The sequence below is a fragment of the Dermatophagoides pteronyssinus genome, unplaced genomic scaffold (assembly GCF_027571235.1).
Source record: "Dermatophagoides pteronyssinus isolate colony J.1.1.1.1 unplaced genomic scaffold, Derpt_VIB-CSIC_2022.12 sq0046, whole genome shotgun sequence".
In the NCBI taxonomy this organism is placed as follows: domain Eukaryota; kingdom Metazoa; phylum Arthropoda; class Arachnida; order Sarcoptiformes; family Pyroglyphidae; genus Dermatophagoides; species Dermatophagoides pteronyssinus.
This window is the reverse complement of record NW_027461569.1, coordinates 166,090-192,441: the sequence shown is the minus strand read 5'-3', so window position 1 is coordinate 192,441 and position 26,352 is coordinate 166,090. Positions and strand designations below refer to the sequence as shown.

The window sequence follows — 26,352 nt, the reverse complement described above, 5'->3', positions numbered from 1 at the left end:
AAAAAGTAGGCTCATCAAAATTGGAGAGTACTCTTCAAATCTGTTCGTTGCCGAATTTTTCAATTTTGGAGAGCACTCATCAAAATTGAAATCACACAATCGTAAGCAGTAAATAATCGAAAATACTATCGATAGTGTCGCTCTCTCCGATTGTTGCAGGTTCTCCCCCTTTTATTGCATTGGCCCCCATATTAATTTAATTACACATAAATTAAAATTTAATTATAATTTTATTGATAATTAAAAAATTTGAAATTCATAAAAATCATTAATATTTAACATCCCACGTTGTTCCATTCTTGTCCAGTTCCAAATCGATCCAAAATTGAATATTCGATGTCCAACGATCCGATTCATGTTACAAGACTTAATGTTCAAATTTGATCCATGAAATTGAATATTTGAATCCCATCATTCTCAGCGATGATCCTGAATTCAAAAGAATGTTAGTTGATAGTTTCGATCATTGGATTTAAAAACTTACCATCATTTACTACAAGTATCCATTCCAGTTTGAAAATACTCGAATGATATCATAATTTTCGATCGTTTTTTGGTTCCAAAGTGTCACCAGGCATCGGATTCAATAGGAAATAGCTCAGACCATGTTTCCTAATTCTAATCTAACCTAGCCTAGCCTATTGTTTAACATTGTCAAACTATTCTTGAATCAGATGCCGATGAACAATGGAATCGCCAAATCGATCGGGAACATGATAATCATTCGAATATTGTTTCGACATTCATTAGCAAAAACTTGAGGAACTAAAGTGTAAAAATTATCGATTAGAAAGTAAAGATTAGTTACCTGGAAGTCCATCGATCCAATCAGTAGTTTTATTTGGGACAATGTATTTTCCTCACCAATTATCCATAGTCTTTTGCCATGTGGAATTGTATGCTAAGATGAAGATAAATTGTTATTATTTTCATGTCACTCAAAATGGTAATATTACCTTTATTAATTTACTGGACCATAACGAAACTGAAAAAATAAACTTAGAAAAGATGAAAGTTAATTTAAGATGAATTATCAATTGATAATTACAAACTTGAATAAATGAAATTGAGAAAATGATCATTTTTCGTCAATTTCATCACGAATCGTCCAAACAATTTTCATCAATTTCGTGGTCAATTTTTAATCTGAAACAAATAAAAGCATAAACAAAGATAATCTTTAATCAATAAAAGTGGTTGTTCCAAAAATTTGGACCAAAATCAATGATTAAAATTGAAAAAAATAACTTATAAGACTAACCAGAAAAAAACGTTCGAAAAAACAACCGTCACCGAAAAAAGTTCGAAATAGAATGACGAGGACAAACGATTTTGACGACCGTTGAATAGAACTTTTGAAACTTGCATTCTGATTGGACGAGAAAAAGTATAGAAAATAGTTACCACTAGCCGCCACTAGCCGCGAGAGAAATTTTACGCGCTAAAACAATTTACACTATCGAAAGTGCAGGCCGTATTTGTATTGAAAATAGTTAGCATTTGACTATGCGCAAATGATCATTTGTCGAACATGAGAAATTTTTGAAAAAAATGCATTATTATTTTCCATAGACTTAACATTGACAAAAATTAATTTAATAATCATTATTTCCAACTTGTGAAATGATGTATTTTAGAGATGATGAATCCTTTTGAATCGAAGGAACACATAATAAAAAATATTTTCAATTCCAAAAGAACCAAGAGTAAATTAAGAGATATGTTTGACAAACCTAACATGACTTGGAATGATGAAAATGAAAATACGATCAATGTTAATCACATAAGAATTCTATTGATAATTTGTTGTGAAACGAAAAACGCGCCAAATTCATTCACAAATGGAGAAAGTGACCAATTCACCATAACAAACCTAACATTACCAGGAATAACAAAACGATTCATATCAATCGCATAAGAATCGTGTCGATAATTTGTTCAAAAGAAGAAAACGCGCCAAACTTTGTCATGAATCGAAAGAATTCACTGCCTCAAATTTTACATGAACAAGAATCATGAAAATGTTGATCCATATATTAATCACATAAGAATTGTGTCGATAATTTGAAAAGGCGCCAAATTCATTCACAAATTGAGAGAACGGCAAATTTCAACCTAACATAATCACGAATCTTGAAAATACAAATACAATCCACATTGATCATATTAGAATTGTGTCGATAATTTGGTCGAAGACAGAAAAAGCGCCAAATATTTTCACGGATAGTGGAAATATTCAAATTCAACAAAACAAACCTAACATGAACAAGAATCTTGAAAATACAAATTCAATTCACATTGATCATATCAGAATAGTGTCGATAATTTTCACAAAGAAAGAAAACGCGCCAAACATTGTTATGAATTGAGAAAACATTAAATTTATCAAACCAAACATAACATTAACAAGAATCTTGAAAATACCACATTGATCATATTAGAATTCTGTCGATAATTTGGTCGAAGAAAGAAAACGCGCCAAATCATTTCATGAATTGAAAAAATGACAAATTTCAACTTAATATGAATAAGAATTTCACAAACGCTGATACAATTCACATTGATCATATTAGAATTGGGTCGATAATTTGGTCGAAGATAGAAAACGCGCCAAATCCATCCAGGAATATTAAAAACGTTAAATTTACCAAACCAAACCTAACAAAACAAGAATCTTGAAAATACAAATACGATCCACATTGACCATATAAGAATTGTGTCGATAATTTGGTCGAAGATAGAAAACGCGCCAAATATTTTCACGGATAGTGGAAATATTCAAATTCAACAAAACAAACCTAACATGAACAAGAATCTTGAAAATACAAATACAATCCACATTGATCATATCAGAATAGTGTCGATAATTTGGTCGAAGAAAGAAATGGCGCCAAACATTGTCATGAATTGAGAAAACATTAAATCTATCAAACCAAACCTGACATTAACAAGAATCTTGAAAATACAAATACAATCCACATTGATCATATCAGAATAGTGTCGATAATTTGGTCGAAGAAAGAAATGGCGCCAAACATTGTCATGAATTGAGAAAACATTAAATCTATCAAACCAAACCTGACATTAACAAGAATCTTGAAAATACAAATACAATCCACATTGACCATATTAGAATTGTGTCGATAATTTGTTCAAAGTATGAAAACGCGCCAAATCTTTTGCATGATTCTTGTTCATGTTAGATTTGTTATGGTAAAATTGAAAGAACGAATGGACTTTTCTTTACTTGAAAAATTGTCCACATGATAACTATGTGATTAATATGGATCATTTTATAATTCCTATTTATGTTAGGTTTGTTTCTTTGAATTTAGCGTTTTCACTATTCGTGAAATGATTTGGCACCTTTTCTTTTGTAATGTTCGGTTTATCATTCTCTTGATTCCCAATTCATATATTTGATATCGATTTAACAAATCAAAATGTAATATTAACTTTTAAATTGAATTAAACACACACTTTGAAAAAATTGAATTCCATTTTTAACAAATCTTTTATTTTTATTAATGAATTGAATTGTTACATATCAAAGATTCAATTCCAATTATCGATTATAACCAAAAAATTTACATCTTTATCATAAGCATCAATTCTAATTAATTTTCGTGATAAAATCTCATCGGAATCACTGTCGGATACATTTTTTTAGCAGAATTACCGAATTCCATCATTCGATTGTTTTCGCTTTTCAATTTTGAATAGTGTTAACCAACGTTGAAGAATGTCATTCAAAATTGGAGAGTATTGTGTTGAAGAGTACTCTCCAATTTTGAGCAATGCTTACCAACATTGAAGAACGCTATTCCAAATTGGAGAGTATTGATTGGAGAGTACTCTCCAATTTTGAGCAATGCTTACCAACGTTGAACAGTGCTCTCCACAATGCTCTCCAAATTTGGCTAACACTCTTCAACCTTGATAAACACTCATCAAAATTGAAGGAAAAAACCTTCAATTTTGGAGAGTACTCTCCTTACTTTTTTTTTTGTGTGGTGTGGCTGGCCGCCATCATCATCATCTTGTTTTGTAACCGATTTTCTTCTTTGTCGTTTTCTGATTGGCTATTTGCAAAAAAAAAAAATACTGCAGTGCAAACAGCGCTTGCGCGTTTTGTTTTCTTTTTCGTTAACGATTGTTTCAAACGCCACGTTTCGTTCGAATTGAATTAATTCATGCCACTACTACAAGCACCTTGAACGTCGCATTACTGAATAAATGAATGCTGCTAGCAAATTTTTTTGTAATAATGAAAAAATTTACAACGGTTACGCAGCTCTTTCTCCTCCTTCTACTCGTTCGCCACTCATTTTTCATTTTTCGAACGTTTTTTTTTGTGTATAAATTCTCAACGTTGCCAAATCGAGCTGCCATTTTTGTGCTGATTGTCGTTTTGTTTCTTTCGATTCAATTCATCTCGTTCGATTGTAAAGGCTTCATTGCTGCCTCTTTACAATTTTCGATCTAACAAAAAAAACCGACTTTTTTTACAATCTTTATCATAATTTACCTCAAATTTTTTGATTTTTTAATTAAATTAATTAACTAAACAAATCCGGTATGTATCCTTTTATACGGGCGAAAAAGAAACTGATTTTTTTCTTGTCCACTTTGTTTGGGCGTCGCCCTTGTCCGTTATTTCAATTTAGGTTAATAATTTTTTTGTTGTTCGTTTCCATTAGTAACCGAAAATGCGTGAATGTATCTCAGTTCATGTTGGTCAAGCTGGTGTTCAAATTGGTAATGCCTGTTGGGAATTGTATTGTTTAGAACATGGTATTCAGCCTGATGGTCAAATGCCATCGGATAAAACTATTGGCACTGGTGATGATTCTTTCAATACATTTTTCTCTGAAACTGGATCTGGCAAACATGTTCCACGTGCTGTTTATGTTGATCTCGAACCAACCGTTGTTGATGAAGTTCGAACTGGTACCTATCGACAGCTATTCCATCCTGAACAATTGATTACTGGTAAAGAAGATGCTGCCAATAATTATGCTCGTGGCCACTATACAATTGGCAAAGAAATTGTTGATTTGGTTTTGGATCGTATCCGTAAATTATCTGATCAATGTACCGGATTACAAGGCTTTTTGATTTTCCATAGTTTTGGTGGTGGTACTGGTTCTGGTTTCACTTCATTGCTTATGGAACGTTTATCAGTTGATTATGGTAAAAAATCTAAATTGGAATTTGCCGTATATCCAGCACCACAAGTATCGACAGCTGTCGTTGAACCTTACAACAGTATTCTTACCACTCACACTACCCTCGAACATTCGGATTGTGCTTTCATGGTCGATAATGAAGCCATTTACGACATCTGTCGACGAAATTTGGATATTGAACGACCAACCTACACTAATTTGAATCGATTGATTGGACAAATTGTATCATCAATCACTGCTTCGCTTCGTTTTGATGGTGCACTCAATGTTGATTTGACTGAATTTCAAACCAATTTGGTACCATATCCACGTATTCATTTCCCATTGGTAACCTATGCACCGGTTATTTCGGCCGAAAAAGCCTATCATGAACAATTGACTGTATCGGAAATCACCAACACTTGTTTCGAACCAGCCAATCAAATGGTTAAATGCGATCCACGTCATGGTAAATACATGGCCTGTTGCTTATTGTATCGTGGTGATGTTGTACCAAAAGATGTGAATGCTGCTATCGCTTCAATCAAAACCAAACGATCCATTCAATTTGTTGATTGGTGCCCAACTGGTTTCAAAGTTGGTATCAATTATCAACCACCAACTGTTGTGCCAGGTGGTGATTTGGCTAAAGTACAACGTGCTGTTTGTATGTTGTCCAACACTACTGCCATCGCTGAAGCTTGGGCTCGATTGGATCATAAATTTGATTTGATGTACGCTAAACGTGCTTTCGTTCATTGGTATGTTGGTGAAGGTATGGAAGAAGGTGAATTTAGCGAAGCTCGTGAAGATTTGGCTGCTCTTGAAAAAGATTATGAAGAAGTTGGTTTGGATTCTACTGAAGCCGATGATACTGCTGGCGAAGAATTCTAAAATGTGTGAGCCACATCACCACAGTAAAAAAAAGACCACCAATTTTTTTAAAAAAAACATCCAATTTTAATCCATTTTTTTCAAAAATCCTTTTTATCAATTTAGACAATTTGATTTGTATTTTCGATTAGTATTTCTTGATCATTAAAAATCAATATGGTGTGTCTATCAATTCAATTTTTTAAAAAAATGATAAAATAAAATTTGATTTTCAAAATTCTAATTACAACCATACATAGCATTAATATTAATAATATCACCCGATGAAAGTGATTGTTTAAAATGTGATTCACGTAATTTAATAGAATGATTTTTTGGTAACATTGTTGGTCGACCATTTCTGCTAAATGCATATGATCCATAAATCATTATAGAATTATAATCAAAATGATATGCTGGTTTATATTCTTGAATCGGTATACGAATAAATTGTTCCAGCATTTCTGGTTGAATATTTGACCATTGTATTTGAAGATATTGATCACGATCATAACGCATATGTTCATGATAAAGGCCAATTGTATGACATAATTCATGTATTATACTACCAATATCATGACAACCATTACCTAATGATAATAATTGTACACCACCATTATTACCAATACGGCCAACAATCGAATGACAACCATCACCAGCAATTAATTTTACATAATTTTGTTGTGATTTACGTTGTCGAAAACGTATACAGGTATTTTGTTCAATTTGCTTCATTGCTTGTAATATTATTGAACGATATGGTCGTAATTTTCGTGAAATCTGATATGGAATTTGACCATTAGGCCATCGACGATGTTGTTGATTATTATTCGCTCTGCCAATTCGTTTGTTGTTGTTGTTGTTTGATTGTCGTATCGCTGATGATAATTGAAATCTACCACCACCACCATTATTAGCCACGTATAATCGATTGATATTGATTGATTCGAGATCATCGTCAAACATTGATTTTGGAACATTTAATAAAATATTTACCATAATAATTGCCAGTAATAACGATAATGATTGACAATTATGCATGGACTATACATTATTATTATCGTCGTCGCTAACCAAACTATGAATTGATTTTGAATGATTTTGAATTCAAAAAAAAATCAAATTGAATTGATTGCCGCATCATCATTTTTCATTAACATCATTGTCAATCATTAAATCGACCGGTGATCAAACAAAATTTCGCAACGATTTCACAATGATTTACATTTTCATTATTTGAATATTTCAGATTTTCAATGTTTTTCTGCTTTTTATTTGATCACATGTGTTTCAGTTTATTCGGTGTGTTTGTGTGTGAAAATGAAATAATTTCCCATCACCAGATTCTTCAAATCCATCAAAATTGATGATTTTTGATCCTGGAACAACAACATTCAATAATCGATTCGTTTATTTGCACTCACCATGAACCTAATTGACCTAGATTTTCATCAATGATTAATCAAATTTCTCGCAATGAAACTACAAAAAAAAATGTGAGTGATAAAGGGTTAATTTTATTCATTTTCATCATTAAATAGATTTAGTAATCATTTTTGTTTTTGAAAATTCTTGTTTTTAACTATTGACTTCTTCTACTTTGTCTACTACTATTATGTCTACTACTACGTCTACGTTTACGATGTCTTTGTCGTCCTCGTCGTCGTCTTCTTGATCTAAATGTTGCCGGTTGTGTTGATGATGATCGTCTTCGATGATATCGTCCAATACGATTCAATAGATTATTATCACGACAAACTAAATAATGTAATAAAAGATAACTATTATAAATTGATGATAAACGTTCAAAACGACGATGTTCACGACGATATTTTTTTTCATATGTATCAATCATAATACGTTCAGCCATAGTTATTGTTTTTAATGAATCTACACCACCGCTTGTAATCGATGATACATTACGATCCGAATCAATACGATGTTCAATCGATTGATCACTTGATCGATGTAATGATAAACTAGTACGTGCATGTTGTTCGCTTGAACGATAATCATCCATCGTTTGGTTTTTAATAAGGGTTGTTGAATTACAATCCAGAAAAAAATAACAAAAAAACAGAATTATAGACTAAAGTGAAAACAGAAAAACAAAAAGTTTATTTATTTCAAATTTTTTTTTATTTCAATGGAATTTTTTTACTCTAATAATCAAATTATCAGATATTTGTGCTTATTTCATTCATTCATTTTATGGAAATGATTTTTTTTTTGTTGTAATTTTTTCAATTATTAATAATAATCATACCTATCTAATGATAATCAAATAAATAAAATTCAATCCAACTACTAATAATAGTGTATATTAACAATTTGAATGCCAATTTGTTTCTTATTTGTTGACTACATTTTATAGATTAATTTCAGTATGATTGTTGTTTAGTTGTTGTTGTTGTTGTTTATCATGTAAACGTGTTTCAGCCATTAAATTAATACCATTCAAATGAACAAATGCAGCCAATACAACCAATATATGAAATATTTGATGTGATTGAAACATATAATCACATCTACCAGGGAATAATCTTTCCGGTATACGATTAGCATATAATAATGATCCAATAACATATAATGCTCCTTGTAATATAAATAGATAATATGCTGTTAATAAATGTGAATCCAGAATAATATACCAATGTATTCCGGGTATAACATTGGAAAGACCAAAACATAAAAAAACCATAGCACGAAAACCACGATAACGTGGTTCACCAAATTTATCCCATAATGATACAGCAATCGATAATATACATAATACAACACCAAATGATATATATAATTTAAACATATTTAAATCTTCATAAAATCCATAATATAATGCCGGTGTCATTGAACCAATAATCTGTATCGATATACCACAATAATCAAGTTTGGAAAATATTTTGATAACTTTTGGTGATGCATAACAACTAAATGTATGAAACATACAGGAAAATATTAGACAAGTAATTATGCCCGAAAAATATATTGTTAACATTAAACGATCAACAGCCGTTTTATGTGCGCTTATTGTAACAAATTCATATATAAATAAACCGACAAATAATAATGCACCAATACCATGTGTCCAAATATTACCAGTTTCAGTATGTAAACGAAATATTGATTTAATACATTCCCAAAATGTTGGTAATGGTGGCCGATGACCAGTATGTAAATATTCATTATCTTGCATCCAATTTGGTAACATATTAAAATTACAAACTTTCCAAACAGCACCGGTTGCTTGGCTAACAGTTTTTGTTGCATGACCAACAGTTTTACCAGCTAATTCTCTTGCTTGTATCCATTCGGAACATAAATAATCATAACCATTTTCAAATTGTTGCCGTAATGAAAGACTACGTCGATGTCCTTTTGCCTGTGCATTCGTTGTTGTTGATGATGATGATGGTAATCGACGATTATTATTGAATGGTGTTGTTGTTGGCGATGATGATGATGTAAGAAAAACAGAAGAAGAAGAACATGAAAATTTCAATTGATTTAATAATGAACGTAATGATGGATCATTTTGTAACATATCGATAAGTATCGATTCATCAAATTTGTTATTAGTATTATTTTTTGACTGTTGACGACGACAATCATCATCATCATCATCAATTTGGTTAGTTTTGTTTGTAAATACCTCATTTGGATTTTGTTTAGCATCTTGTTGTTGTTTATCACATGGTATACCATTATTATTATTATTCAATGGACATTGTTCACAAATATGTTCTTCATCCAATTCCATACAATCATTTGTTGATTGAATCATTGTTTTTCTTTGTATTAAATCACTATTTATTTCGCTACGTTTACGTGTACGACATAATTCATCATCATAATTACCAAGCGATAGACTACGATGATGATTATGCTGTGGATTCGAACATTTTGATGGTGGTGTAGCGTATTTTTGCATTTTGTCAGTTATCTATCTTCAGTCAGTTGTGTGCAGTTGTGGATAAAGTTGAGAAAAAAATCGAATCAAAAAAGAAAAAAAAATATCAAATTAGAGTCGTTACAATAACAAAATAAAACGATAATAAAGAAAAGAAAAAATTTAATCAAATTAATAAACGTTTGGTCCTTTTTTGCGCTCCGCCTTTCCAAAAAAAAAAAAAAAAATTGATTCGATCGATCAATCGATTGTTTGATTATCGAACCTGCCATAAACAAGAGAAAACTTATCAAAACAGAGGGCCATGATGAAATGTCATTCGAATAAAAAAACAAGTCGACTTAACGACAAGAATATGCTATTTATTAGTTTTTTTGGACGACCACACCTGATTATGTCTCATTATTGTTGATTATTTTGGAACACCATATTTAAATAGGTCAAATGGCAAGGATTGAAAACAAATGAACATACATAGAAGAAGCACACTTACCCTTTGTTTAATGGAAAAAAACAAAACAGGGTTAAGATTTGCAAAAAAAAAGATTGGATTTGTGCGTTTGATAATCAATAAAGATTATTGAAGAAAAAAAATTATCAAATAACTATCATTCGTAACAAAAATTGGAATGATCAAAAAAAAAAAGAAATTGGAATCAATGTTTCTTGTATCAAGATGCGAAAATAATGCGAATAATGGAATCATCCGAAAATTCATGTCAAGTCATGTACGACGGCAACGACAACAATAACAACAACAAAACATTACCTAAATGTTGATAAAATTATGTATATTGAAAAATTGAATCATGAATGTCTCATATGATCATGTGTGCACCTAACACTTTTGATGATGATGATGATATATAAAAATCCAAAGTGCAATGTGTCTATTTTGACTAATATTTTTGTTGTTAATTTTCCTCTTTGTTTTTGTTATTGTTGTTGTTAATATCATCATCCAATACTACTATCACATGATATGGTATGCATCATAAATATATACCACTACTACTTATTACATGATAATTGTATAGGATTCAGTTCCAGTGTACAAATGTTTGTTATATGTAGAAACAAAAAAGACTATTTTCATTTGAATGACTATTTACACGTTTGTGGCTATTTTTTTTATTTTTGTAACAAAGATTCGAATTTTGTATTCATTTGGATTTTCAACAAGTTGATGATAAAATATTTTTGAAAGATGTTAACCTTGAAATTTTGATATTCGTTAATAAGATTGTGTTGGTGATGATATGCCAAATTATGCAAAACATTTAACCGATTTATCTGCTGATATGCATGCAATACGTACAGCTAAACCGAAAAACCTAAGAATTCCATTATGTTGTTGGTAAGTATAATAATTAAAAAAAATCGTCATTTTAATCATTTTCATTTCATTTCATTTAGTGCCTTTCAACGACGAAAGGAATTTATATTGAATGATTTGGAACATAAATGTTCAAATCATGTTGAATGGTTAGAAACATTCTTACAAGGAATTACTGGTGATATATTCAATTATGCTTGTGGTGAATATAATGAAGATAATGATAAATGTAAAAATATTATTGGCAAAATTAAACCATGGAAAAAACCATTAGAATGGAAAAGTTTCATTATACCAACCGTTGAGATTATTGATAGTCTTTAATAATACTGATATTAATAATGATGATGATTTTTTTTGCAAATAAAAAAAATAAATGATTTTTTCATTAACAGATTCATTGTCAAACATAGTATGAATGTGACAAAAAAAAAGTTGCAAGATGCATGAAAACACAAAACTTGTTAAACTTGACATTGAAATGAATTTGATGAGATCAGTAAACATACATGCACACATAGTGTCTTCTTCTTTTTCTTCATTTTTATGATGGTGCCTATGATTTACGTAATCAAAATTGTTGTTGAATGGTATATTTCATAATCATGTGAATAAATAGCGGATTTCCTAAATGTAAACGTTAAAACAAAAGGGATAATAAATTCATTTTGATGGTACCCCTTTTTCCTTTTTTAAAATTGAAAATTCAAACTATAAAAAGCAATGAAATCATCGATGACATTACCCAAAAGATTTAAACAATGTTACGATCAATATGTTCGACAAGGTTGATGGTAACCATCATCATATATTTGATGGTTATTATTAACAACATTGATGCCGCATCAACAACAAAAACAAATGAATGTGATCGTAAAAAAGCTGATCAATGTTCATTGAATTTAATACCATTAACAAATGAAGAAATTTTAAGAAAATTACCAAAAACTATCGGTGATATTGATTCATATTGTGGAAAAATTAATCGTTATGAAAAATGTATGAGAAAATATGCTGAAAATTGTTTGAAAAAACAAACAAAACAAACATTATCAGTTATTATTTATAGTATTGGTCGTATGAATAAAAAATATTGTCAAAAAGAATCGAAAAAAAAATTATTACTGAATTTGATACAATGTTCAGGTCAAACAGCAATCAAATATTATAGTGATTTAATACAAAATGTATCCAATCAAATGCATGGTATTCGTTCATATTCGGATGCTAAACTTCGTATACCAATGGTTTGTTGGTAAGTTTATTTATTTATTTATGAATGTTTGTTGTTTGAAATGATGATTGATTTGTCATTTTGTTTTTCATTACAATTATATAGTTTATATAATAAAATATCAGCTGAAGCAATGGAATATTCGGATAAAATATGTCCAAAATATACAAATGAAGTTGAATCAATATTACGTGGTTATAGTGGTGATGCATTAAATTTACTTTGTGGTGAATATGGTGATGATTCGGATAAATGTGATTCAATTCTGACTAAAATACCTGATTGGAAAGGAAAAATTGAATGGAAAAGTTTTATTATGATGATTGCCTTGTTGGTTGATAGTCTTGAATGATGAACCATATTAAATTACAAATCATTTTTTTTATTAAACAAAATAAACTTCAATAAATTTTTTTTCAAAATTACAAAGCGAAAAAACCTTTTGGTTGAACATCGCTTGTTTGAAGAATATTCATTTTGTTTTGTTTTTGAGGGGAGGAATCTCAAAGAACAATGAAATTCTCTCTCTCACTTTCTTTCTTTCTTTTCGATGAATCTTGATCTGCGTTTGCAGATCAAGATTCAAAGATTAGATGGTTTTTGTGTGCCATGCGATTCTATTTTTAATTTTGAAAAAAAATTTTCTTTAAAATAACAATTCCCAGTTCAAGTCGAAGCTTTATCGTTTTAAAACAAACATTGAAACTAAACTTTAATCATCATCATGATTTACCGAACAGATATCGGTTATTCAACAAATGATTGTGTGTGTGGCCATCAATATTTTTGTTTTGTTTGTTTCAATTCAAAAAAATAAATAATCCCGTAAAATAAGGATGTAAATGTCAAAGGTTTATGTATCTATAGATGTTTGTCTGTCTATATATCTGATTCGAATGTTTACACTGTTTGTTTTTGGTTTCGACAAAATAGAAAAACCATCATCATCATCATCATCGTTAAATCAAGCAAAACAAAACGAAAAAAACCTGGCAATATTCAAAACATTCGATTGGAGAATATATTATTAAGAGAGAGCAGAAATCAAATGAACTGTAAGTGATGTTTTGGTTTGATGGTTTGGCAACAGCAACTATTCAACCGCAGAATATGATTTTTTTTTCTTTCTTTCTTGGGCAATAAAAAGAATCGACAAATTCTTATTCTTTGTGTGTGTACGTATGTTCTTCTGGTTTGTAATGTTCTTCTTCTGATTCTGATGATGGTGATATTTATAGACATTGTAGACACTGTGATTGATAAACTAAAACTAAAAATCGAATGATGACGATGATGATGATCATGAACATGTGCTTATATTTCGTTCGATTCGATCCAATTCATTAGTACATACACAGTAATCAAACGATCATTCGAAAATTCATTTGTTCATTTACAGAATTGTTATTATGGTTGATAATCTCCATTAACCATGAATTGATTATTGAATATAATTTATCCTCGAAAAATGGTAAAACGATCCATAAGTCGTATATCGACTACAGGTGGCGGATCAATCGCTACAACTACTGGTGGTGGTGGTGGTACTGGATCCGGTATTGGATCAATAACCGGTAGTCAACGTGGTGGTGGTAGTACTAATCAAGCAACAACTACAATCACTACATGTGGAAAATGTTGTTATTATTTTCGTCAAGTGATAACATTTCTATTTTCACATATTGGTCTTTGTACCTTGTTATTAGGTTATGCATTGGTCGGTGCATTTACATTTCAAGCATTAGAATCCGTTCATGAAAAAGAACAACGTATTGAAATGAGAAAATCACGTGATCGATTAATACAACGTTTATCAAACCTGACAAATGAATCAATTATTCTTCGTTTTGAATTATGGACACGGAAAGCTGAAGATATTCTATTAGAATTTGAAAAAGAATTTCTTCATGCAGTCAAATATAAAGGTTATGATGGTTATGAAGAATTGAGTAAAACAAATTCACAATGGTCATTTTCAGGTGCATTACTTTATTCAATTATTGTGATTACTACTATTGGTTATGGTAATGTTGCACCACGAACAGGTGAGTAGTAAATTATCTGATTGATTAATTTTCATTCAATTTGATTGTCATTATCATTGTAGAATGGGGAAAAATTGTTACCATCCTGTATGCAATAATCGGTATTCCTTTAATGTTATTTTGTCTTTCGAATATTGGCCATATGATGGCACGTTCATTTAAATTTATTTATTGGAAATGTTGTTGTTATCTTTGTGTTAAACCAAAAAAACAACGTCGTAAACAACGACAACGACAAAGACAACGTCGACAACGACGACAAAGAAGACGTCAACGTCAATTAAGAAAACAACGACAACTACGTCGTGCTAAACAACAACAACAACAACAGGCTGCCATACATGCTACTGTTATGGCTATGAATCCACTGCTATTATCGAATGGACCGCAATCACAACAACAACAACAACCGCTGCAACAACAAAGAATTAGTCGTTCACAATCATCACAACGATCTGATGGTCGTCATAATGAAAAATGGTCGATTCCAGTTCCGCAAGAAAAATCACCATCATCATTATTGACTGCTTCCGTAGCTGATAATAATTCATCATCACCGAATACATTACAGCTACCAAGACGAATGATACTTTCAAGATCATTATCAGCACGTTATCATAATGAATTACGTGCTAGTAAATTACGAGCAATCAATAGATCATCAGCTCAATCAACGAAAATAGTACCGGTTCGAAAAACAACTGTCAATATGCCACCAGTTATATGTAATCAATATGCTTCGTTTAGTGATGAACGTTTAGATCGTGCTGTATTTGCGGCAAACAATTCGATTGTTGTCAAAAGACCAACTGTATTTCGATCCAGTTCAATGGGTAAATATAGTATTTTTTGATTCCGAGATAAAATTGTTATAATCTTTTTCTGTTCAATCTCAATGTGATAGCCGATAATGGAGCAGGCACAAGATCTCGTCAACAACAATTATTAAATGCTCAGGTTCGATTTGGTAACGGTCAAACAAAACAACGACCATCATCATTACAACCACCACAATCATCATCTGCTATACGACAATCAGCTTCATCATCAAATCTGATGACCAACAACACTAACGCCGCCACATTAATGAATCAACCGCAGCGATCGTTACAACAACAACGTTCAATACCATCATCAGATATGATGATGTTAATGGAAATGAATCATAATCATCATCATCATATGACTACATTCCAATCGAGAAATCATTTGTACAATTGTTCACAATCAAAACCATTTATACCGATCAATATATCGGATTTAAGTGATGATGGATCTCATGATTTTGATTCGAATCTAGATTCCGATCTGGATTTTAACGATGATGACGACGACAACGACAACGACGATGATGATGATGGTGAAGAAATTCAGGAAAAAAATATACCTATCACAGTTTGTCTGGCATTAGTCATTAGTTATATTTGTGGTGGTGCATGGTTTTTTTCAACTTCCGAAGAATGGTCTTTTCTTGATGCTTCATATTTTTGTTTTATAACATTATCGACAATTGGTTTTGGTGATTTAGTACCTGGTCGAACTGTACTATCGACACATGAAGATGGTCAAATGACATTAGCTATATGTGCATTATATCTATTGTTTGGTATGGCATTATTGGCCATGTCACTTAATCTGGTCAAAGAAAAAGTTCTTGAAACAGTACGTATTGTTGGCGAAAGAATCGGTATTCTGGTTAGCGATGATGACGATGATGATGATGACGAAGATGAAGATAACGACGACGATGACGATGACAACGATCAAAATAATAGCAATATTTACAATAGTGAATTAGAATTACCGTAAATTTATGAGTGGCATTTTTGCATCCATAGCTACTAATGGATGGCTGCTTTTTTTTAGAAAAAAAATCTCAAAATGTGTGCATTGTGATTATGATTATTCATTAGCAATTTTGCCATCAAAACGTAAAAAGTCAACACAAAATGATGGGACAAAATCGAACAATGTCAAGGCGATCTTCATCATCATCATCATCATCAATAACAATATCAAGTTCGGGTATTTCGGTCAATTCGATGACTTTTTCATCGACATCTACATCAATACCAACATCATCAGAAGAATCACCGAAATCACCAGCAATATCGGTGATATATAAACCAACACAATATCGACCTTATTTCTTACGTCATACAAATTTGGATACAAAACATTTAACATTCGATCAAAATGTACATCTAGCACGAATACATTATTTACGACAAAATAATTTATGGCGCCTGATATTCATCAGTTGTTGTGTACCATTATTTTTTATTACTTCAAATAAAGTATGGAATGAATATGTTACACATAAAACAGTGGTAAATATGGAATTTATAACACCAAATTTGGTTAATATTCCATCCATTACATTATGTGTTCGACTGTAAGTCCAATATTTACCGAATGTATTATTTATTTCGATTAAAATCATGATTTTTCTCACCATTATAGCCATTTGAATGGTTTCGAAAATGGAACGGATTATTATTTGGATGGTGATCTTAATTTACATCATAAAATTCATCATCCTAATGGTACAATATCATCATGGAAAAATTCTTTAACCATTGAACAGGTAGTTAAACAATGTAAATTGTTTACAAATACAATTGTTTTGGTTAATAAAACAATGCCTGTTTATGATTGTGAATCAATTGTACCGATTGTAATAAGTTTTCAATATGGACATAAATGTTTTACATATTTTTCCGATATTTATGGTCATTGGAGTCGATTACCAATAGAAAAACGACCATATTTACAATATGATATGTTTCCTTCCATACAGATTATCTTAAACGAACATTTGATGAGTCAAAAAAATGGTACAAAATTTTCATTCGTTATGGATCATATTGACCGGGGAAAAAGTAATGCAACTTCAGTGTTTGTTATGATACATGAAAAAAATAACTTACCTGTCATGTTAAAAAATAGTATCCGTTTTGTTTTACCTAACAATAGTATGGCTATATTTTATAGTGAAAAAAGTGAACTTCTTAAACCATATCCATTCGATACAAATTGTTTTGATGATTATGATTGTACATTACCAGATACATTGATTAATTGGAATGAAAATTTATTTCCATTACCATATGGATTTCATTCATCAGGTGAATGTTTTATTTATTGTCTTTCGAAACGTTTAAATGAAGAATGTATCAATTTTTATTCACTGTTAACTGAACGATGGATTGAACATCGATTACAAGATGCTGATAATAATTCCAATTCAATGATGATACCATTTTGTTCAATGAAACATATGTCATGTCAACATTCTGGTTATGGTAAACAATTGGATTATTGTCTGAAACAATGTAGACCATCTTGTATTCGAGAATGGTTTACAATGTCAAAGGTGAATAGTGAACCATATAATCTAACATCGATAACATTATATCGTTCAAATGAACCATCACATTGGATTGAACATGTTGAAGCAACATCATTAGAAACATTTATGGGTAATATTGGTGGTCATATGCATGTTTGGCTGGGTATTTCGGTTGTCGAAATATTCAATTATATTATACGTATTGTTCGTTTACGGCAATTTAGTGGAATTCTTTGCTGTTTGTTTATCCTGTTCAAACGATCAAGACGTCAACGACGATTACAACGTAGTATTTCACAATAAAACCATGACTACTAATGGAAAATGATTTAAAATAAATGATTTTATTGAATTGGTTTTTTTTGTTTTATTTTGATCAAAATTAAAATACAATTTTCAAAAAAAAAGACTTTCATTTTGATTTTGATTACAAGAATAGAAAGATGAATATAATTACCAAACAAAAATTCAATTGTTTTGTAATGAAACAAAACAACAACAACATTATAACTGGCCGAACATTAATTTGGATAATCATCTGGATTATAACAACGATCGTTTGTTTATTGTTTATGTCCGATATTGTTTTACGTTATTTTGAACATGAAACTGTTATATCGATTTATAATGAACAACCGGATGTTTTGAATGAATTACCCGCTATAACAATTTGTGCGGCCAATATATTCACACCTCGACGATTAGCCGGTATGCTGAAATTAATTGATTTTTTATTCTGTTTTTGCTTTATTAAAATGTTATCCAATGTACAATGTAGCACTTTATCCTGAATTCAATGAAACTTATTATAGATTTATGGAAAAAATACAAAAAAATCATTTTCCCGATCAAAATGATTTAATTGAAAATCAACAACAATTTGATCGATTTGAATCGAAAGCATTTGAAGATTATACTGCTTATGAAGTGATTGTTGAAAAAAGTATTCAAATTGAAGATATTGTTGCCGGTTGTAAAGTATATCCGGTAAGTATACGCAATATGTTCGATAGTACTAGTTTGATTGAAGATCCATTATCGATCGATGGTGTGGAATGTAGTCAATTACAAGAATATATGCCCAGTATATATGAAGGACAAAAATGTTTTACATATTTTAGTTCAATGCATGAAATGAAAGATCGATGGTTACAATATATTCCACCAATGTCTGATCTTGAACAATTGGTTTATCGATTATGTTTAAATGATTCATTACCATGTCAATGGCCAAATCGTCAATCAAATCGTACATGGAATCATCATCAACAAGATTCTTGGCAAATTTTTCATGATCTACAAACAATGATCAAAATCAATGTACGTATGGATATGGATACATTACATTTTCTTTCGGATAAAGCAATCAAATTGACCGGTAAGTTGTATTGAAAGTGTTTTGTTATTGAATGTATATGTTATGATCATTGATTTTTTTTTTTGTTAGTTCATTCATCAAATACATTGATCAATAAACGTAAATATAAATATCTACATATAACTGGACCATATCTTTATGAAGTAGTTTTTACCAGACAAATAACACAATTATTAAATCGACCATATCGACCATATTGTAATCATTATGGTAAATATAGTGAAAATCCCAAATTACGTGTATTCCACACAAGTGAAGAATGTCGTAATTATTGTATTAAAAATCATTTAACAAAAATATCAAATTCATGTCAAATTTATTATAATGTTTTATCAGCATCAACAATTTTTGAACGATCATTTCATAATGAACATATTTGTTCACATGATCAACAAAATGTTAGCCTTTATTTATTAGCAAAACAAAGCTGTGAAACAGTTTGTCCGGAAGAATGTCAACAATCAATTTATGAAATATCTAGTTATCGATCATTTAGTCGTGAATTATTGGATTGTAAGTATAGATTAGCCCTTCAACAACAAAAAAAATCATTTTAATGACAATTATCCAATCCGACCAAACAATATAGGTAACGATGAACAACAAAAATCAAAATGTTTTGCTCAAGTTTATATACGACCTTCAACACAACCATTTCAACGAATTCAACATCGTGTTGCTGTTTCATATGAAGAATTAATTGGTACTATTGGTGGTGATATGGGTATATTGCTTGGAATGTCTATATTTTCATTCATTTCATTGACCGTATCATGTTTACAACGATGTTTAGTCAAAATGGTATATGGTAGCCCAACGATGATCATGATGAACAATGGCTAAACACAATGATGATGATAATATCGACATTAGCACCATACAACAAAAAAAAGCATTGATTTTTCTCCCTCTTCCCCTCTCAATATTTATTATTTTCAATAATGGTGCCAATCGGATTAAAAATCAGTATTTTTTGTTTTTTCAAAGAGAAAAAAACTTGAAACGAATCCAATTATCGATCTGGTTTTTTTTCTGTTGTTGATGTTTGGCAACAACCAAAAAGGATTGTAGTTAAACAAGCAATTTTTGAAAAAAAAAACAGATTGAACAGGTTCTATATTTAGAATAATAATAATAATTCCTATTGAATGACAGATGCCTTGTGTTTTGTGATCGATACACGGAAAGAAAAAAAAGAGTTTTTTATATTTGCAATTAAATTCAATTACAGTATTTTTTTTTCTGGTTGATCCATATCCACTGAATAGGAATGGATTTTTTCAAAAAAAAAAATGTAGAGCATTATGTCCTGTTCTAGTTTTTTTTTTTGTTTTCTCGATCATCATCATCAACAACAACATTGATGATGATCGAGGGTTGACGATAACGACGACGACTCTGTCTCTCTCTTTTTTTTTTTAAATTGAAACTTGCAACCACCAGTATAAATGCAATGATCATTAAAGCAATATTCAGTTAAATGATGTTCAAAATTCAATCGATAAACATGGTTACATCAAAACATAATCATCAAACATTTACATTGATTATGATGATAATAACATTGATAACATTGATAACAACAATATTATTACCAAAAATTGATGCATGTTCCTGTTTGGCAAATGTTAATCAACCACAATATTGTAATACGGATTTTTTTGCTTTACTTCATATAACCGGTAAGTGATATCTATAGTGATGGACAATATTCGGTTTGAATAATCAATAATCAATCAAAAACAGATGAAAAAATGGATGAAAAATCAATGAATTTAGTATATCATTTTCAACCGTTAAGTATTATCAATGATAAACAACGATTATTGAATACATATCGAACATTGCATACATATGCATCATCAGCTGCATGCGGTATAAAACTTAAACCTGGTGATCGTTATCTGATTGGTGGTAATCTGGATCGTGAAAATGATCATAATCGGCTATTATTACATCTTTGTAGTTCCTATGTTGAACATTATGTGCGAGGAATGGCTGTATTGACTAAAGATTTTCATAGCTTGCTACAAAATTGTCGATCATTTGATGATAAAACTACATCGGTTATGATTGATAACGAAGTTGGAAATAAAGAAATTGAATCTGTTGACCACCAGCAACGAAATAATACAAATCATCAATTGGAACGAGAAGGAACACCAATCATCAGTTTTCCACAATGGGGCCTTACCGAAGATGATATTATTCAACGACGATCAAGACGTCGACAACAACGAAAGAATTATAAATCTCAATAATAATAATCTGATAATCACACACACACAAACTATTTATTTATTGAATGATTTGATTTGAAAAAATTTGATGTTTTTTATTATTATTATGTGAATATGACAAAGAAAAAATTGTAGACATTTTGATGCAATGTTGACGAAAAAAAAAAGAACAGAATGACCCAGTTTTTCTCCAAAAATATATTCAATCGATTGATTTATTTTTGATTGTGACAGATTGCTAGATTACATGTCACATATCTAAATGAAAATCGTGATAAACGATTATATGACAAATATTTGAAATATGGAAAAATGGTCAGTATTTTTTTTTGGATTTTCATAAAAGAGAATTTGCAAATAATTTCAATGTTGTTGCATTATTATTTTCATTATTAATAATGGATACAATATCATATAAGCGATCACGTTGTTGTATTGAATCAAAATGTGTACATTCTAAAATACGATTAGCCATTTCATACAAATGAATTAATTCTTTTGTTTGTTGTACTTTAATTTGTTGTTGTTCGATAAGTAATTTTTCTGGATCTTCATTTTCCGAAAGTTTAAATACTTCAGCAAATGCTAAATTTGCAAGAAGAACTGTTGATATTTCATTTGTTGTTGTTGTTGTTGCTGTTGGACAATGATTATTATGATGATTGAATCGTATGAATACTGAATTAGCTAATAATCGTCCATGAAAGATATGATTTTCATGTAACCGTAACAGTGTATTGGCAACTGATCGTAATATAAAACAAGATGATTCATATGGTATAAGTGAAACTGGTCGAAATGTTTTCGAATAACTAGAATAATTTGGCAACATATTATCTTTATGACGAAGAAGATATTCATCCAATGTTTCATCTGGACTATCCATAAATAAATAGAATATATTTGGTACACGACAACAAATAGCATACATTTGAACTAAACCATAATGTGCATTTTGTTTAACTAAATCAAATTCTTTCATTAATTGATTACGAATACGATGTTGAGCGGTAACCGATAATGAACCTGATGTTGAACTAATATTTACATATTTAACAAATATACGACTTAAACGTTTTAAATGGTCGATGTTGATCATAATGATGAAAAAATTGTGCAGCCACCTGAAAACGACGCATAGAAAATGTATCTTCACATTCGGCTTCATAATAATAACCAAGTTCAGCACTTGAATGTTGATGCGGGCTAAAAACAATATCCATGACCATGAAAAATGCACGATCTTCTTCCGGTATATTTGATGATAATCGATTAGACGCTGTAATCATTATTATTATTATTATCGATCAATAAGATTTGGTCAAAAAAAAAATTAATGTAAATAATTTTGTATTTTTGAAACAATCTGAAATGAGAAAAAAACAAAAGTCAATATAAAAATCGATCGATCGATTTACTTACTTATTTTCTTAGTTCGAAATTTGAATTTTAGAACAAAAACAATCAATAATAGAAAAAAATGAAAAATTTTTTTTTCCAAAAATGGTGAGAAAAAAAATGACGAATATTTGAAATGAATTTCAAAGTAAAGTGTGGTTTTTCACAGAAATTTGTCTCTCCCTCTCTCTCTCTTGCTTGGTTCGATGACGGGAATGAGCAATAAATTATCAATCAACAAATTATGATTACACGTAGTACACCATACAAGCACAAAAATCAGACAGAACCTTGGACAATATTTTGAAATGTCGGCCATTTGACATTATTGTTTGTCGATCGATCGATCGATTGATTGATTGATTGGATTCGGATTCATACACACAGTATATAAATGACTGTTCAAATGATCTTTTTTGCGACAAAAAAAGTTTTTTGTCAAGACAAAAATGATTGCCGATAATAATAATAATAATGATAATTGTGAAAATCAACAACAACTAAATGTTGCAGCTAAAGATGATGATTCATTGGTGTTGGTCAAATCAAATTTCAAAATGAAAATCGTATGGCGTAATGTAATCATAATGAGCATAATACATGTATTTGCTATTTATGGATTTATATGGACAAAAGCTAAACTTATGACATTTTTTTGGACATGGTTAATGGTATTACTTAGTGCATTTGGTATATTGGCCGGTGCACATCGATTATGGTCACATCGATCATATAAAGCAAGATGGCCATTACGATTATTATTGATGATAGGTCAAACAATTGCATTACAAAATGATATCTATGAATGGTGTCGTGATCATCGTGTTCATCATAAATATTCCGATACAGATGCTGATCCACATAATTCACGTCGTGGATTTTTTTTCTCTCATATGGGTTGGCTGCTTTGTCGTAAACATCCGGATGTAATTGCGAAAGGTTCTACAATCGATATGTCCGATGTTTGGGCTGATCCTATTGTACGATTTCAACGACGATTTTATATACCTTTGGTATTATTATTATGGGGTATATTTCCAGTATGGATACCGATTTATTTTTGGCAAGAAGATCTATTAGTATCATTATCAATAAATATGCTTCGTTATGTTATGTCATTACATCATGCTTGGTTAGTAAATTCAGCTGCTCATTATTATGGTTATCGATATTATGATCGTCAAATACGACCACGTGAAAATATATTTGTTACATATTTAACATATGGTGAAGGTTATCATAATTATCATCATGTTTTTCCATGGGATTATTCTGCAAGTGAATATGGTTGGAATCAATGTTTCAATGCGACAACAGCATTAATTGATTTTTGTGCAACAATTGGATTAGCATATGATCGACGTATTGTTACAAAATCAATAATTCAAGATAGAATTGATCGTACAGGTGAAAAAATTGTTAGTGGTGGTGGTGGTTATGATGAAAATAATAATAATAATGGTGAACAAAAAAGAAAACCAAAATCAGTTATTATTGATACTATAATTGGTTTATTACTTGTATCATGGCCATTTATTTTAAAAATTTGTTTTTTCAATGTTTAAAATGATTAGGTTGGTCATTCGAATGACACATTGATAACACACACACAATCTAAAGTCATAATAATAATAATAATAAATTATAATAAAAAAAACTTCCGTGTGATGTTTTCCGCTAATATAAAATGTCTATAAAATCTATAAAAGTTGATTGCATTTTCAAACATTTTTTTTCCTTAATTCCTATTACAAAAGAATGGCAATCCATAAAAGTGATCAAAAACAATTTATTGTTACGGAAGAATTTTGTGATGAAGATTTTGATCGACCTGATGTTCCTGATTGGTTTCGTTATAAGATTATTGCTGTTGAAAATGATAATGACCGGAAAAAAGTGACCACAAAACCTGATCTGATAACTACGATGCAAAATGGTTGCAAAAATAAACCACCATACAAAACTATTATCGTATGGCGTAATGTAATTGCTATGATTGTTTTACATTTGGCTGCTTTGTATGGAATTTATTTGGCTATATGGAATGCACGTTCGAAAACAATTGCCTGGTCTTGTTTGATGGCTGTTGTTGGTGGTCTGGGTGTATTGGCCGGTTCACATCGTTTATGGACACATCGTTCATATAAAGCAAGATGGCCATTACGATTATTATTGATGATAGCCCAGACGATTGCTTTGCAAAATGATATCTATGAATGGTGTCGTGATCATCGTGTTCATCATAAATATTCCGATACGGATGCTGATCCACATAATTCTCGTCGGGGATTTTTTTTCGCTCATATGGGTTGGCTGCTTTGTCGTAAACATCCTGATGTACGAACGAAAGGTGCTACTATTGATATGTCCGATGTTTGGGCTGATCCTATTGTACGATTTCAACGACGATTTTATATTCCATTGGTGTTATTATTATGGGGTATATTTCCAGTATGGATACCTGTCCATTATTGGAATGAAAATCTTGAGGTAGCTATTATGGCCAATGCATTACGTTATGTAATGTTATTACATCAAGCATGGTCAGTAAATTCAGCTGCACATCTTTTTGGTTATCGTTTTTATGAACAATCTATTGAACCACGAGAAAATCGTTGGGTAGTTTATCTTAGTTTAGGTGAAGGATATCATAATTATCATCATACATTTCCATGGGATTATTCAGCAAGTGAACATGGATGGCGTGATAATTTCAATATAACTACTGCATTTATTGATCTGGCTGCATGGCTTGGCTTGGCTTATGATCGAAGAATCGTATCACGAACAGTGATTGAAAAACGAATTTGCCGAACTGGTGATAATCATCATCGAACCACCACGTGGATGTTGGACAAAAACCAACGGAAACCAGTTTCCTTTGTTTTGGATTTGATTGCCGGTATTTTAATTTCGACAGCATTAATTTTCCTTATACTCATCCTAAGATATATTTTACGTTAGTCAAATAAAAACATGAAAGAAAAAATGAATAAAAATAATAACTTCCTTCTTGACTTCTTGTGAAAGCAATAATATAAGGAAAAAAAACCAGCTAACTAAATAAATGAATTTCCAAAATAATGTCTTTTACTTCAGTTTTTGAAAACAAATAAATCACTTTAGTCAAGAAGAAAAAAAGTGCAAAAATGACTGACTGACTCACTTATTGAATGACTAATTGGTTGATTACACCAAGGCCGACTATTTGTACATAGACGACAAAAAACATATCATTATCATCACTATCATCATCGTCAATCGTTGCAATTAGTCCAATTTTTTTTCGTTAACGGTTATCGTCGAATGTCGGGCAAAATGTGTATTAAAAGTGAGAAAAAAAGAACTGTATCGATCGATTATTGTTGTTATGGGGGCCAACCCGAAAAACAAGCAAACAATATTCATAACTGACTTAGAT

At 30.6% G+C, this 26,352-nt stretch overlaps 10 protein-coding genes and 2 pseudogenes across 13 annotated transcripts; 9 read left to right on the top strand and 3 right to left on the bottom strand.

Annotated features, from left to right (window-relative positions):
* The first annotated feature begins 4,382 nt into the window (after positions 1–4,382).
* LOC113796251 (tubulin alpha chain) lies at positions 4,383–6,285 on the top strand. Its single transcript, XM_027346481.2, has 2 exons — positions 4,383–4,576; positions 4,701–6,285. Exon 2 carries the CDS (start codon positions 4,710–4,712, stop codon positions 6,060–6,062), a length of 1,353 nt encoding a protein of 450 aa, XP_027202282.1. The 5' UTR covers positions 4,383–4,576; positions 4,701–4,709; the 3' UTR covers positions 6,063–6,285.
* Positions 6,105–7,104, bottom strand: LOC113796254 (astacin-like metalloprotease toxin 5). Its single transcript, XM_027346484.2, has one exon. It carries the CDS (start codon positions 7,080–7,082, stop codon positions 6,282–6,284), a length of 801 nt encoding a protein of 266 aa, XP_027202285.2. The 5' UTR covers positions 7,083–7,104; the 3' UTR covers positions 6,105–6,281.
* Positions 7,105–8,142: 1,038 nt separating this feature from the next.
* LOC113796250 (adiponectin receptor protein-like) lies at positions 8,143–10,859 on the bottom strand. 4 transcript variants are annotated; one of them, XM_075824071.1, is made up of 3 exons: positions 10,718–10,859; positions 9,691–9,981; positions 8,143–9,420 (listed from the first exon to the last, which is right to left on the bottom strand). In XM_075824071.1, exons 2-3 carry the CDS (start codon positions 9,967–9,969, stop codon positions 8,410–8,412), a joined length of 1,290 nt encoding a protein of 429 aa, XP_075680186.1. In that variant the 5' UTR covers positions 9,970–9,981; positions 10,718–10,859; the 3' UTR covers positions 8,143–8,409. The 4 variants fall into 4 exon arrangements, with proteins under 4 accessions (XP_075680186.1, XP_075680185.1, XP_075680183.1 ...); XM_075824070.1 differs by having other exon boundaries at positions 9,691–9,985; positions 10,718–10,846; XM_075824068.1 differs by lacking the exon at positions 10,718–10,859 and adding an exon at positions 10,442–10,710 and having other exon boundaries at positions 9,691–9,985.
* Positions 10,860–11,147: 288 nt separating this feature from the next.
* Positions 11,148–11,676, top strand: LOC113796278 (uncharacterized). The gene is made up of 2 exons (XM_027346517.2): positions 11,148–11,305; positions 11,365–11,676. The coding sequence occupies exons 1-2, from the start codon at positions 11,208–11,210 to the stop codon at positions 11,606–11,608; spliced, it is 342 nt and encodes a 113-aa protein (XP_027202318.2). The 5' UTR covers positions 11,148–11,207; the 3' UTR covers positions 11,609–11,676.
* A 120-nt stretch (positions 11,677–11,796) lies between these two features.
* LOC113796277 (uncharacterized) lies at positions 11,797–12,987 on the top strand. The gene is made up of 2 exons (XM_027346516.2): positions 11,797–12,539; positions 12,624–12,987. The coding sequence occupies exons 1-2, from the start codon at positions 12,046–12,048 to the stop codon at positions 12,868–12,870; spliced, it is 741 nt and encodes a 246-aa protein (XP_027202317.2). The 5' UTR covers positions 11,797–12,045; the 3' UTR covers positions 12,871–12,987.
* Positions 12,988–13,949: 962 nt separating this feature from the next.
* LOC113796260 (uncharacterized) lies at positions 13,950–16,373 on the top strand. The gene is made up of 3 exons (XM_027346498.2): positions 13,950–14,563; positions 14,626–15,396; positions 15,468–16,373. Exons 1-3 carry the CDS (start codon positions 13,987–13,989, stop codon positions 16,370–16,372), a joined length of 2,253 nt encoding a protein of 750 aa, XP_027202299.2. The 5' UTR covers positions 13,950–13,986; the 3' UTR covers position 16,373.
* A 133-nt stretch (positions 16,374–16,506) lies between these two features.
* LOC113796262 (uncharacterized) lies at positions 16,507–18,322 on the top strand. The gene is made up of 2 exons (XM_027346499.2): positions 16,507–16,958; positions 17,027–18,322. Exons 1-2 carry the CDS (start codon positions 16,513–16,515, stop codon positions 18,216–18,218), a joined length of 1,638 nt encoding a protein of 545 aa, XP_027202300.2. The 5' UTR covers positions 16,507–16,512; the 3' UTR covers positions 18,219–18,322.
* Positions 18,323–18,358: 36 nt separating this feature from the next.
* Positions 18,359–20,244, top strand: LOC113796263 (uncharacterized). The gene is made up of 4 exons (XM_027346500.2): positions 18,359–18,623; positions 18,694–19,293; positions 19,363–19,806; positions 19,883–20,244. The coding sequence occupies exons 1-4, from the start codon at positions 18,359–18,361 to the stop codon at positions 20,134–20,136; spliced, it is 1,563 nt and encodes a 520-aa protein (XP_027202301.2). The 3' UTR covers positions 20,137–20,244.
* Positions 20,245–20,589: 345 nt separating this feature from the next.
* Positions 20,590–21,730, top strand: LOC113796273 (uncharacterized). Its single transcript, XM_027346511.2, has 2 exons — positions 20,590–20,975; positions 21,040–21,730. The coding sequence occupies exons 1-2, from the start codon at positions 20,774–20,776 to the stop codon at positions 21,552–21,554; spliced, it is 717 nt and encodes a 238-aa protein (XP_027202312.2). The 5' UTR covers positions 20,590–20,773; the 3' UTR covers positions 21,555–21,730.
* On the bottom strand, positions 21,520–23,088 carry LOC113796269 (uncharacterized). Its single transcript, XM_027346508.2, is given in 3 exon segments — positions 21,520–22,614; positions 22,616–22,899; positions 22,956–23,088. Coding segments are annotated over 2 exon segments (951 nt in total). The 5' UTR covers positions 22,823–22,899; positions 22,956–23,088; the 3' UTR covers positions 21,520–21,870.
* Positions 23,089–23,380: 292 nt separating this feature from the next.
* On the top strand, positions 23,381–24,496 carry LOC113796268 (stearoyl-CoA desaturase 5 pseudogene; annotated as a pseudogene).
* Positions 24,497–24,689: 193 nt separating this feature from the next.
* On the top strand, positions 24,690–26,015 carry LOC142646071 (acyl-CoA desaturase pseudogene; annotated as a pseudogene).
* Positions 26,016–26,352: the final 337 nt, after the last annotated feature.

Excerpts from the sequence above, each read along its gene's own strand:
- LOC113796251 (XM_027346481.2), top strand. The coding sequence starts at position 4,710 with ATGCGTGAATGTATCTCAGTTCATGTTGGTCAAGCTGGTGTTCAAATT.
- LOC113796254 (XM_027346484.2), bottom strand. The coding sequence starts at position 7,082 with ATGCATAATTGTCAATCATTATCGTTATTACTGGCAATTATTATGGTA.
- LOC113796250 (XM_075824071.1), bottom strand. The coding sequence starts at position 9,969 with ATGCAAAAATACGCTACACCACCATCAAAATGTTCGAATCCACAGCAT. Across the intron at positions 9,421-9,690 it reads CTAAACAAAATCCAAATGAG|GCAAAAGGACATCGACGTAG; the intron begins GTATTTACAAAC and ends ACGAATGCACAG.
- LOC113796278 (XM_027346517.2), top strand. The coding sequence starts at position 11,208 with ATGCCAAATTATGCAAAACATTTAACCGATTTATCTGCTGATATGCAT. Across the intron at positions 11,306-11,364 it reads AGAATTCCATTATGTTGTTG|TGCCTTTCAACGACGAAAGG; the intron begins GTAAGTATAATA and ends CATTTCATTTAG.
- LOC113796277 (XM_027346516.2), top strand. The coding sequence starts at position 12,046 with ATGTTACGATCAATATGTTCGACAAGGTTGATGGTAACCATCATCATA. Across the intron at positions 12,540-12,623 it reads CGTATACCAATGGTTTGTTG|TTTATATAATAAAATATCAG; the intron begins GTAAGTTTATTT and ends ACAATTATATAG.
- LOC113796260 (XM_027346498.2), top strand. The coding sequence starts at position 13,987 with ATGGTAAAACGATCCATAAGTCGTATATCGACTACAGGTGGCGGATCA. Across the intron at positions 14,564-14,625 it reads TAATGTTGCACCACGAACAG|AATGGGGAAAAATTGTTACC; the intron begins GTGAGTAGTAAA and ends TTATCATTGTAG. Across the intron at positions 15,397-15,467 it reads ATTTCGATCCAGTTCAATGG|CCGATAATGGAGCAGGCACA; the intron begins GTAAATATAGTA and ends TCAATGTGATAG.
- LOC113796262 (XM_027346499.2), top strand. The coding sequence starts at position 16,513 with ATGATGGGACAAAATCGAACAATGTCAAGGCGATCTTCATCATCATCA. Across the intron at positions 16,959-17,026 it reads ATTACATTATGTGTTCGACT|CCATTTGAATGGTTTCGAAA; the intron begins GTAAGTCCAATA and ends TCACCATTATAG.
- LOC113796263 (XM_027346500.2), top strand. The coding sequence starts at position 18,359 with ATGAATATAATTACCAAACAAAAATTCAATTGTTTTGTAATGAAACAA. Across the intron at positions 18,624-18,693 it reads CACACCTCGACGATTAGCCG|CACTTTATCCTGAATTCAAT; the intron begins GTATGCTGAAAT and ends TGTACAATGTAG. Across the intron at positions 19,807-19,882 it reads TAGTCGTGAATTATTGGATT|GTAACGATGAACAACAAAAA; the intron begins GTAAGTATAGAT and ends CAAACAATATAG.
- LOC113796273 (XM_027346511.2), top strand. The coding sequence starts at position 20,774 with ATGATGTTCAAAATTCAATCGATAAACATGGTTACATCAAAACATAAT. Across the intron at positions 20,976-21,039 it reads TGCTTTACTTCATATAACCG|ATGAAAAAATGGATGAAAAA; the intron begins GTAAGTGATATC and ends AATCAAAAACAG.